General features: G+C 33.5%; 1 protein-coding gene across 3 annotated transcripts in view; it reads right to left on the reverse strand.

Annotated features, from left to right (window-relative positions):
* Nucleotides 1–13,357, reverse strand: part of CEP290 (centrosomal protein 290) — an 86,959-nt gene that overhangs the window by 42,465 nt on the left and 31,137 nt on the right. For all 3 annotated transcript variants that reach the window (XM_027774314.1, XM_027774313.1, XM_027774312.1), the window contains 7 exons: nucleotides 10,770–10,872; nucleotides 10,447–10,677; nucleotides 9,443–9,616; nucleotides 6,608–6,719; nucleotides 3,536–3,741; nucleotides 2,211–2,362; nucleotides 430–541 (listed from right to left, as the gene is read on the reverse strand). In XM_027774314.1, the coding sequence (XP_027630115.1) occupies nucleotides 430–541; nucleotides 2,211–2,362; nucleotides 3,536–3,741; nucleotides 6,608–6,719; nucleotides 9,443–9,616; nucleotides 10,447–10,677; nucleotides 10,770–10,872 (1,090 nt within the window). The remainder of the gene's footprint in view (nucleotides 1–429; nucleotides 542–2,210; nucleotides 2,363–3,535; nucleotides 3,742–6,607; nucleotides 6,720–9,442; nucleotides 9,617–10,446; nucleotides 10,678–10,769; nucleotides 10,873–13,357) is intronic.

Genomic DNA, 13,357 nt, shown 5'->3' on the forward strand with positions numbered 1-13,357 from the left:
GCCCAAGATCCCGAGAGGAGAATGGAGGAGAAGGGATTGCGGCGTGACCATCCCCCCTGGGGGGTGATTTCTCGCTTTCTGTCTCTAATGTCTCTCTCTGTCTGTCTGGTGAGCGCACGTGCCCTATAGTGAAAATCTCTAAAAAAAAAAAAAAAAAAAAAGCTGTATATAAATACAAGAGAAAATTTGTAAAGACTCAGTAAATATTCCTTAGTGTCTTTGATCTGCAGCCAGCATGATACACCTGAAAACATTTAAATGCTTTTCTAGATTACAAATGGCATTTCAAATTAAGGAGTTTTCCTAATCAAATTCTAACAAGAATAGAAGCCTCTAGTGAGCATATCTTCTCATTAAAATGTTAGTATCATTACATTATTTAACATGAACTTAAGCAGATTTTATATACAAGAGCTAAACACTGCATACCTGATAGTCTACAAGTTGCATTCTGAGAGACTCTACTTCCTTTTCCCTGGACTGCTGTTGCATATTCAAAATTTCAACTTGTCTTTTGGCAATATCAGAAATCTCTCTCAATCTAGGAAATAATAAAATATTTTAGAAACAAGTAAGTATACTTTCTAAGTAAATACTTCAAAATTTCCATACCCCTTTTTAAAAAAGCCATTAGTTTCCAGCATTTGTTCTTTGTAGAAAATACTAAATTAAAAGAGTTTACTAAACTGTTTCTTGAAATATAATTCCATAAGTATGCTATAAAAACTCCATTCCCTATATCCCCCCTTGAAAATTCATAATATATATACTACATTAAATGTTCTAACATAATTATCTCATATAATGCTAAATTACATAAATAATCTATAATGTATATATTTAACATATAGCATTCCCAAAATAAATGTGGACAAAGAACCCATGGTTCCATATTTTTATGTGAAAAGCATACATTTCCTATAATTACAAAAAAGGAGGGGACTGCTGACAGTAAGTCTTTCAACTTCCCCTATGACTACTGTATTAATACAGGCAAAGTAAAATGTAAAATTTCTTTGTTTTGGCCAGAATAATTTTAGCTTATTGCGACAGATAAGCAAGATTTCCTCACATTGATTAAATGATCTGACAACCAGTTATATAAATTTTGATTAGTAAAAAAAATACTTATAAAAGTTTATTTTAAGAATTATTTAATTTTATTTATTATCATCATTATTATTTTGAAATTGCTATAGGGCATGTGCACTCACCAGAGAGTGAGAGAAAAAGAAAGACAGAGAGAGAGAGAGAGAGAGAGAGAGAGAAAACGAGAAAGCTAGCTGCCAGCCCCAGGCCTGTAGTCAACCATGTGGGAGTCGAATGCCTTAACCACAACACCACCTGCCATCCTCTACATCAGTTTATTTTAATGGTGAGGTCTATGAAGGGTGAGGAACAATTATAAAAAAAAAAAAAAAAATCACTCTTTCTGGCAATGATATTCCCAAGAGAATTATCAAGGCTCCAAAGGATGGCTATAATTTTATGATCAAGCCATAAGAATATTTTTACATTTGATAGATTAGCTCACCACTCCTCACACTGTTCTACTGAACCAGTACCTATTACAAAAGAGGGTGCACAGAGCATCCATTTGAAATAGTATTTATTCCTTACATATATTTTGTGTTCTAAATTAGATGGGCTTATATCCTCATGTAGAGTAAAAACAACTATTTATTTCAGGGTTATAAGTGTTACTGCACAAGTTAATGTATGTTTAGTACCCTGCATAGTGCCTAACACCCAGTAAATGTAAGTGCAATCAAAATCTGAATTTTTTATTTCATTTTTATGGTAACTTTATTAAACATGCAGAAGAGGTACTATTACTCCCATATGAAAGTGAAGAAGCTTAAGCTAAATTACATTAAATGACCAATCCTCTTCCATCCTTCCTCTACACGCCCTTAAAAAAATCAGTATATGGAAGAGCACATAGGGTCTTGATTCCAGGTTCAATGCTTTCTACAATAATATTCCTCTACCCTGAAAATGTAAATACTGAGTGGTCATTTCCTCTTCAATATTATTATTCACCTCTTCTAAAAATTAATCTTAATATGTAATCCTGTTCTTCTAAAAAGAAAACAGTATTAGTGCCACTAAGGATATTATTATCCCTATATACTTATACTTAGGTTTCTTAAAGACAAAACAGAGTAAACACATCTAATCAAAGGGCTAAAATGTTTTTATGCACTTACTTTGATACTTCAACTTTTAATTCCATTTCATTCTTCTCTAATTCTAGAATCCGTTGCCTATCAGCATCACTTACTGCCTTGCTCACACTATCAGCTAATTCATCTCTTAACATCTGTTCCACCTTCTGTGCATCCAAATTGATTTTGGTAAGCTAAGAAAAAATAACATAAAAAAAGCTTAGATACATTGGTTTTTCATGACATTTTCCTTATAATTTGGTTTTTAGAGTTCTAGGGCCCTCTACACTTTGCTTTAATTGAGACACTACATTGGGTATAATGTGTTAAGAATAGATTGAAGTGGGTAAACAGTCAGGAACACATTTTGGAAACTCTGGTTATATTCCAATCCACCCAAAGTAACTTATATTAGGTAACTTACATCTAATAATATCTGAACTGCTGATATTCTTAATTTGCTTGAAATATCATACTCATTTTACTTTGGATTAATACAATTTTATTAATACAGATTTAGTGACAGTTAAAATAAACAAAAAGCATACACACACTTTAAAAATATACTAATTCTCAAGGTAGGGAAACATTATGTAAGGGTGTTGTTTAATCATAAACTACTGAATATTTGCAAAGTATATTTATTGTCAGGTAGATTAATGTTTCTCAATACACTAAAAAATCTAAAATCTATTATATTGAGTCCCTAGGACCAGCAGATGGCATAATGTTTGCATCGCTGAACTCCCATGAGATCGACTGCAGTTCAAGTCCAGAACCTGGCGGCCTAAAACTCACACGAGGCATGTGTACATGTATGCATGCCCAAAATCCCAAGAGGAGACTGGAGGAGAATGGACGGTGGAATGGCCATCCCACCTGGGGGATGATTTCTCACTTTCTGTCTCTTTGTCTCTCTCTGTTTGGACAGTGAGTATATGTGCCATATAGCAAAAATCTCTAAAAGAAAAAAAAAAATACTGAGATCCTTAAGTAGAAATTACTGCCCATTTTGTTTTTTGCTACAGTCCCAGCCCCCTCACAGGGTCTGACATGTAATAAGCAATGAGTAAACCTTTGTTAAATAAATGGATAGTATTGGAAGGGATTTCCATTATTAATAACGCCTTTTTGCACATTACATCTAATACAACACTGGTGAGAAACAAGAGCTCATTCACAGAAATATTTACTTTCATTTTATACAATTCAGGCTAAAAAAGTAATTATTCTTTACAGAAAATATCAGCACTATATTAAAAAGCAACTTAAGATATACAAACGAACCTCTTAACAATAATAGAAAACAATGTCTACCATGACTAATTCTATACTCTAATTGCATGACAACAATTATAATATCAAACCTCAGCAAATTTGGTTTCCAATTCAAAATTAGGCTCTTCCATTTGCTTAACTGACGTCCTTAAGTGCTCATACATTTTTTGACAATGTTCAGCCCGCTGCCTTTCATTTAATTCCTTCATTTCCAGCATAGTTATTTTTTTTGAAATAGAAACAATGTCACTGTTGGTTATTGATTTCTTTGCCTTATCCATGTGAGGTTCATTTCCTATATGCAACAATATTTATGTCAATCTCATGTTTATATAAAAATTCTATCTCAGATATTTTAGATGTTATATGTAAAGAGACAATATATTTCCATGGAAAGCATATGAGCTTTTTGAATTATCACAGACCTGAATTCTAATTTTAGCTATGTCATTTCCCACCTGCATGATGCCTATTCGATTTAATTTCTCTGTAGTTTATGTTCTTCATCATTCAGATGATAACAAAAAATCTATTCTTCATAGGATTTCTGAAAAAACAATGTAAAGGACTTGGTGTACATGTGTCACATTTTGGATATCAAGAGATGATAAACATATTTTACTAAAAGGAAGTAACTGTGTGAGAAGCAATGCAATAAAGCAATGCTACTTTGTGAATCTAAGTGCCAATGAATGGATTTTTAAAATCTCACAGAGTTAAATGAAGAGTAAAATCCAAAGCCATATGATCAAGAGATTTCACTGAATATGATCTTCTCTAACCATGAGCATTATTTGGCATTTGTACATATCGGATATCAAATATTTTATATTCTTTAATTAGTTATTATACCCTAATCTTACATACAGAAATTTATGGTTTGTCTTTGGACATGTCTGTGGTTCAATAAAAAGAAAACAAAAACCCCTAAATTCACCAAGAAGAGGCATTGCATGTGAGTATCATTATTTATTTAGTAATTTATTGGGAGGTGGGAGAAAACTTAACTTCTTCTTTGTTTAACAGACATGCTCTAGCTAAAAACTAAACTTGGTATATTGTTTTTTTTAAAGGATTCAGTTAAAACTCATGTGTTTAGGGTGGCTAATTACTTAAAAGAGTTAAGCAGTGACTCACTAAATAGTTTTTTATAATATTAATAACGCCACCTCCTATTTTCCCATCTTTCTAAGCTCGAGTTTCATAACTGAGCTTTCTCAAGTAATACATGTTTTGAAAGAAAATGTTCATTATCTGTTTCAGTTTTAAAAAGTACTCTTCTGCATGTATCTTTAAAATATATCATTTTTCAATAGCTGTTGAAAGCAGTGATCAAGAAAATAATAGTAACAGATCACTAAAAGAAGCTAGTAAACATTAGTTTACCACGGAACAGACTCATTCAAGACTCATTCACCACTATGCATGAAAGAAAAAAACTGTACTAAGTATAAATCCCTTGTGAGCATAAAAAACTTCTTTATTATTCTGTATTGTGCTAAGTTCTGATAATGTAAAGAAGTCACAGGGTGGAAGTTCAGCCACCTGATGTCCATGGGTTTTGAGTTTTCTTAACGAAAAGGTAAAGCACAACAACCTAATACTAGCAAGCTCCTGGATGAGAAAAGGTAATGAAGTGATAACTACACACAAAGATGTAAGAGCAACAAGAGACAGGGAAACCTCTTAACACCTCACTGATGGAAATAAAGACATATATAGTAGGGGTTAAAGTACTTGAAAATTAGAAAATATAAATAGGAAATTTGATACTTATTAAACAGAGGATAAAATGGACCGAGAACCTGTTAAGATAATATGTAATGCTCTTTTATATATTAGATTAGAAGATATCTTCTTTCATGTAAGGGCTACATGGAAGTCAATTCTTATTTAACCTCTTAATTAAAAATTACATTTCTATAAGTAATTTATTTAAATTTCACAGTATTGGATCTCTCTAAACCATGTCTCAGTTACCAATTTAATAAAACATCTCCACTAGTAAAGAATAGCATTAGAGCTGTAAGGTTTAGGAAATAAACGAAAGTACCTATACCAAGCAGCAAGTTTACTGGAAAACTATAAAGACCAATTCTACGAGATAAAATTATTAAAATGCTATACACTAGGATAACCATTTGAAAAACTAATATGGAAAACCCTACTAGGAGCCACAAATGCCTCTGAGACAATACTACCTCTAACAGAGATATACATGAAGATACTCATTGCAGTGCATAAGCAATAGCAAAAATAAGAAAACCTAGCAATTTAATCACTCCAACAGTAGACTATTATATGAGCATTTACATTTATTAAGTATGATTTTAAAAAATGAAAATATTTTTGATATAGACTAAGTGAAAATATTATGGAGTGAACGACATGCTAATACAATTTGAAGTATGTACAAGATGTACGTATATATGGAAAAATGTGAAAAAAAATTATAGTATGTCTATGGACAATATAAATTCTTCAAATTTTCTGTGATGTTTTATGATTGTTATTATTTTTTTAATTTACCAGAGGGTGTGTGCACTCACCAGAGAGATAGGGACAGCAGGGGTGGGAAGAACTCCCCATGGGGCATGGTCATGCTGCAATTCCTTTTCCTCTATTTCGCCCCTTATTGGGATGCTGGGCACACATGCACATGTGCCTGGTCTGCATTTCAAGCCACCAAGTCCGAGACTGGAATCACACAGTTAGCAATGTGGGATCCAGACACCATAACCAGCAGACCACAGGCTGGCCCAATGGTGATCTTTTAGTTGAAAAATAGCAAATGATGTATAATACCACTTTACATTCAGTGAAAGAACTCCTAATACTATTATTACAACACAGGTATTTCAAAATTATTACCAGTTTTGGTTGTTAAAGGGCTCAAAATAGCTAATGCTTAGCTGTAACTTCTGAGCATATGATTCCGTTTGGAACAAATCTAAATACTAAAACCCAAATTTCTGTGGATTACTACAGGATATTATTTACCGACTGTCTGATCAAGAGTCTGCTAAATGAAACTATTGGGCAGAGAATGTCAATCTTAGTTATCTTTTTAATCAAAATGCTTTTCACTTGGAATAGAAAAATAACTTAAAAAATGTGAGCTCTTACATTTTTATCATTTTATATTAGAAACAAAGATTTACCTAATTTAGTTTCTTGTTCCCAGGCTTGTTCAATAGTGTGAAGTTTCTCCTTGGTAATTTCCAGTTCTTTATTTATAGAGTCCATTTGTTCTTTTAAGGATGCATTTTCACACTGAAAAAAAGAGAAATATCACTAAGAAACTACACTATGATTCAGACTAGTACCATAGAAGTGAAATGCTCTTTAGTATATCCTAAAACTCACACTTTAGTTTTTCACAAAATTAGAATTTCCCCCACATGTAATATATACTAGGACTTCAAAAAGCTAGTGGAAGGTAGAATTAAAATACAAATTCCTTTAAGTCCCAAAATAATTTAAATTCATGCATAGCTTTTTCATAATACATATTTTCCTTAAACTTTATGAAGACCTCTTGTGAGTACACATACATATTGTATGTTATTTAACAATTACTAAAATCCTGTGCATCCAATATGTGTCCCTAAACTTCTGAGTATCACTTTTTCCCATTAAAGCTGCATGTTTATTTTGGCTAAGCTGAAATACTCAAGAGTTTCTCAACTTTCACAAACTAGTGCTTGCTTCCTTCATTCACACCGGTTACTGAGCATCACCAGCATACTATCAGTAACAGGTGTCAGATATTCAAGGTGAAAGGAACATAAATCCTGGCCTTCATAGACCTCATTGTCCTTTAGTGTTTGTGTGTATGTGCGTGGGTTAGGAGTTGGGGAGGATATGGAAGGGAGCAGACAATGAAGAGGTAAACATATAAATCCGTTAAAATATATCAAGAATTAGCAAAAAAAAAAAAGAGGAGGGGATACTGAGCTAGAGAATAATAAAAGGAGGCATACTAGGTAAAGTGTTTAGAGAAGGTTTAAGCAGCGAAGAGGTAATATTTAAGTTGAAATGAAAGATATGAGAAAAAGCCTGTTTTCATAAGAGATCAGCTATGTAAAGAACTGATATATTGGATCACCCAACTGCTCTAAGGTGAGAAAGGGTTTGTAGTAGTAGAAGACTTGAGAGGAAGAAAGGTCTGAAGGAAAAGATTTGGATAGTTAGAGAACCTGAGAAGACTGAGCAGAAATAAAAGTGAAGAGAGGCAGATAGTAATGCAGTGATAAATGCGACACTCTGTAAGGCAATTCCACATAGTAAGGTTCCTAGTTCAAATCTGCTGACCTCTCTAAATATGCTGGGCATGTGTCTGCTCCTGACCCAGAGCTGGCTACAGTTCTCTCTCTCTCTTCAACACTCACGCATGTAAAGATAAATAAATAAATAAGAGTGAAGAATTGTACATGACATAGTTAGAGAGGCAACTGGGGTCATACTAGGCAGATACACTAAGATAAGACAGTGGAATTTAACTTAATGTACAAAAGAAATCATTTAAAGACTTTAAGAAGGAAATTTTAAACAATTATCCTAGTTGCAATGTAGAAATACATAAAGTTGCAAATAGAGAAATCAGGAAAACCAGTTAATCGAGAAACACTGTAGAAGTTCAGGTGAATGATGGTGCTGTTTTAGACCAGAATCGTGGCACAACAGAGGAAAGATGACACATGTGAATTACATTTGGGAAATAAAAGTGGTTGGGGAAAGGAATGACTACAGAGTAAAACTAAGGTAACTGCCTTGAAATCCACTGCTTACAGTACCTGGCACATAGTAGGCATTCTATTTTAAAAGAAAAAATAAAAGAACTTAAGATACTATATTTATGTGACTAACTCTTAAATTTCCAGCCTGATGTTTTTTCAGAGCTCTATCACACTATATGCAATTATCTACTTCACAACTCATGGGGATCTCAGACTTATGATATCCACAATGAATTTCTGATTTCCATTTCTCTTATAGTTATTCCTATTTCAGTATATGCTACTACTACAGAACCTTAACTTCTGATGAGAAAGATAAATCAGGAGCTGGCTTTGCCTACTTTAACAGTCTGAAGGTCAACTAGCAGTAAGGGAATTATAGAGTCTAGGCCATATTCATATACTGTTTGAACTGAATGACACTTATGGTTCTCCACCCTACTCTTTTATATCTATAAGAGAGGGGGAACAAAAGCTCATTCATAGTCCAGGAAGAACCATTAGTATATATGCTATCTACTGCCAGCTATGTTTATCCCACAAAATAGAACCCAAGGAACATGAAGGAATGGTTTGCTCTGGAAACAGGAGTAGGAAGGGGCCAGTTGTGTGACACAGCAATAATGCTCTGCTGAAAAGAAGCTAGATTCCACAAAGCGATCACAGTTAAAATTCCAGCTGGTCTCCTGGAAATCACCAGGCACAGGTGCAAAGAGTCTAGGATCCAGTGGGCTAAAGACTGAAGGAAGGGGATTACAACATGACTGAGCCCTGTGGAGGGTGTTCCTATCTCTGCATCTCTCTCTCATGTAACCGTGTGCTCTATCATGAATAAAGATAAAAAAAAAATTTTAAAAATAGGGTAAATGATGGGCATGGGTACTTATTGACAGATCCTCCTTTGATTACAATATGCTATCTCCTCCTTGTTCCTTTTTCTTTTTAAAGTAATTGGCTGAAAGAGGTTTAATTGGGTTAAAACATACAAATAGACCAAGAAGGATGACCTGGAAAACACTGTTCAGAAGTCATTTTGCAACTGTAAGTGAATAATATGTTCTGTGTGTGTTGTGTATGTACTGATATTCAGGAATAAAATATTTAAAACTTAACTGTATCTATTAACTGTATCCATTAAGTTTACATAAAAAGAAGTAAACTATAATAAACTAAAATTTGCAAAATTCCCCAAAACACAAAAGATATCATCAAACAAAATAGCTAACATCACAAGGTTCAAGGATCACACAAACTCACCTCTAGGTGTTCCAAGTTACTTGTCCTCTGAACAAGCATATTATCTTTTTGCAAGATGTCCCTATATTTAGCAGTTAGTTCATTGTATTGCTTATTGGCCAGTTCTAGTTCAGACAAAGAGACACTATTCTCTATAACTTTCTGAAGAGCTGCAATCTTGAAAATAGCCATTTCCTATGTAAATAAGAATATACTGAGTTATGTTGGCATTTTTCTGGTGAAACACCACTTTTGAGAAGGATCAGACAGATAACACAACTAAAAGCAAAACAGAGTTTAAAATCATTTTTAAGAAGTGTAAGACTTCCATGAAAGAAAAAATTTCCAATAACATGAATTTTTTCATGAAGAAGGTATACTATTTGGAAATTTTTAATCAATATAAAAATAAAGTGAAACCTTTTACAACTGTCATAGTAAAATGAAATCCAATTAACTTGAGAAAGCATAATAAACAACAAAAATATATCAGTAATGCATCTTGGGACAGTTTTTCTAAATTTCATAAGATCAAAAAATAACTTGCTTTTTCATAAACTAATGGAAACAATTGCATTACCATAGGTAACCTTTATAGTTTAGCTATTTCTGCCTCTTAAAAGTTAAATAGAGCAGCTTTAATTCTGTGTTCATATAATTCTGTATAAATTTAGTCATGTAAATGGAACATTTACATGCTTAAAACAAGCTGTCAGATGTAAAGCAAGGTGCAGGAGGGTATATATAATAGATGGCATGCAACCTTTCTGTTTCTGTTTACAAAAATAAAAAATAGGACAATATGAATAGTTATATACGGGGTGCAGGAAGAATGAAGTAAAAGGTACTGGGACAGAAGTAAGAGTTTTCTGATGAAATCTTCGAACATGCAAATGTTTTATATATTCAAATTCAGTAATAAAGAAAAAATAATTTCTAAAATTTAAAACAAATGGAAAATAAATGAACTTTATATCAAAAAAGAGAAAATTTCCAGTGAAAAATAAAATAAAAATTAGATGTACCTTAAATCTTTGCAAACATCCTACTTTTTCACAAACTTCAGCCTCCATTGACATTAATTCATTCTTTTGTTTCCCATTTTCTCTTCTAAGTTGTCGCTCCATTTCTACTAAGGTTGTATACTGCCTTATGAGGGACTTTTCATTCACTTGCAAGACAGTGATTTTTCTACTATTTTCTGAAAGTGTTCTTTTCATTTCATCTGAATCCATCTGAAGAGCACTGAGCAAATTCTGCACAAAGAAACAGTGGTATTATCTGCTGAATGTAGCTATCCTAAGACTGCACAAAATTGTGCCTCTGCTGTTAGAGGTTTGTCACTTACATTATATTCTTTTACTTTTACAGCATCTTGTTGGATTTGATCCTCTAGTTTTCTCTTTTCCTCTTTTATTGTCTCAGATTCTGTTTTCCAGGACTCTTTCTCACTAAGAAAAAAAAAAATATAAATAAATAAAATATAGTAAACCTAATAAATGTTTAATTATAGGAAAACATAACTTTAGATTATAGCAATTTAAAGTTTTCTGAAAACATGAGACAGACAAATCATACCAACTCAGTTATTTGATAACATCAGTTAAAATTTCATTTACAAAGAGTTTAGCCTGGAATTAATTTTTTAAATAAATGTAAGGTAACAAAGTTTTTTCATCAAATTATTTCATTCTTCCCTATATCATCACTCTCAAAGGATTAAAGTATATCAATCCAAAACTGAATTCTGTAAACACTTTATTAAAAAAAGAAAATGATTAAGAAAATAAACAATACCCAAACTAATCCTGGAAATCGACTCTTAACATTCTGACTCCACAAATTCGAGAGTTTAAAATATCTCAAATACTTTGAAACAATGACATTAGAAATCACTAAACTTGAAAGAAAGTTTATAAGGGACATAAAACGAGTTAAACAGGAGAAACATTTGAAAATTACTGATAGGGATTTTAAGTGTTCTCAGCACAAAGAAATATGTATGTTAAGGTAATACATGTTACATAGCTCAATTTAGCCATTGCATAAAACATAAAAACATCATGCTGTATACTATAAGCATTTAAATTTTTACTTAACAATTAAAAAGATTTTTTTTTTAAAGATAGATTTTTCCTATAGAGCACATGTGCTTGCCAGAGAGACAGAAAGCAAGAAGCCAACCCTCCCCCCAGGGGGTGGCCATGCCACAATCCCTTCTCCATTCTCCTCTAGGGGTCTTGGGCATGTGTATACACATGCCCAGTATCAGTTTTAAGTCACTGGATCTGGGAATCGAACTGCAGTCCAGTGATGTAAACATTATGCCAACTGCTGGTCCCCAAAAAGGATTTTTTAAAACTATTAATTTTTAAAAGGTATGTAAGACACTGCTGCGTACATAAGAGACCATCACTTGTGATCTACTTGGCATAAGTTAATTGTGATATCATTCTCTTTGCCACTGAAAGGTTCAGACCTAGACATGGGACCCAGTTCTGGCTAGTGAGATGTGAGTCAAATTCTGCCAAATTCTTCTGGAAAAAAGTTTTATCTAAAAATAGTTATGAGAACTGGCTGGCCCCCTAGCATAGTGGCTAAGAGAGGTTGATCCCACATGGCCAACCAAAGTTCAAATCCCAACCCTGGTGGTTTCAAAAACGTGCCAGGTCCATCAGCACATGTGCACGTGTGTGTGTGTGCACATATGTCCCCCAAATCTCAACAGGATGGAAAAATAGAGGAGAAGGGCATGACCACAACCCACTGAGGGAAGTGGGGGTGGGGTGGGGAGATGGGGGGGTGGGGATTCTTCCCTTTAAAAAAACATTCCCTCTAACAAAACAAATATAAAAACAAAATGCTATGTAGGAAAAAGTGCTCTTTTTCAATCGACATGCTTCCACCTTCCTTGAATTCTTATAGCTATTTTAAAACTATAGTAAAAGGGACGAGCAGATGGATTAATGGTTAAATAACTGGACTCCCAACAGTTGACCTCAGTTTGAGTCCTAGACCTGGTGGCTTGAAACACACCTGGCACGTGTGCATGTGTGCCCAAAATCCCAAGAGAAGGGAAGAAAGGGATTGGGGCGTGGCCATCACTCTGGAGGGGGGTGGTGGTGGTGATTTCTTGCTTTCTGTCTGTCTGGTGAGTACATGCACCATATAGCAAAAATTTCTCTAAAAAAGAAAAATTATGGTAAGAAATAACAATCCCTACAGGAGATAATCACCCCCAGTGTTTAAATCACCTTTGACTAGGTATTCTAATTCCTACTAAGAAAATTATTCTATTGAAACAGATGAGATGGCAAGGATAAAAAGAAATACATTATTGCCTATGAACAAACATGAAAAATCATGATGGTAGTGATTAATGATGTGAACAACAGCTGACAAAGTGTTCATATGTGCCACACACTAGTTTAAGTATTTTCATGCAGTAATTCACTTGTTTGATAACAATTCTATGAGAAAGGTATTACCATCACAGAATTTTACAGATATAAAAACAAATGGAGACCGCTGTTGTCATGGCTAGACCCACATGGCTGACTGTGTAGTTCAAATTCCAGACCCAGTGACTTAAGAAACACACCAGATGAATATGCGTATGTACCCAAAACCATGAAATAAGGGGAAAATGGAGAAAGGATTGCAATGAGACTATCCCCTTTTGGGTTACTTTTTCACTTTCTCTCTCTTTCTGTCTATCTCTTCCTGTTAAGCATCCTTTGGCAAATTGGAAAAAAAATAAAAAACAAAAACTAAGACATACAGAGGTAAAGCAACTTGCTCAAGTTCTTATCACTACCAAATATTAAAGTCTGAACTTAAACTCAGGCAGAACAATCCCAAAAGATGGATGGACCTATAATCATTAAACTAAACTATCTATTTAGAAATATAGTCTTTTAAAAAATTTTTTAAAGA

The sequence above is a fragment of the Tupaia chinensis genome, unplaced genomic scaffold (assembly GCF_000334495.1).
Source record: "Tupaia chinensis unplaced genomic scaffold, TupChi_1.0 Scaffold000423_1, whole genome shotgun sequence".
Lineage (NCBI taxonomy): Eukaryota > Metazoa > Chordata > Mammalia > Scandentia > Tupaiidae > Tupaia > Tupaia belangeri.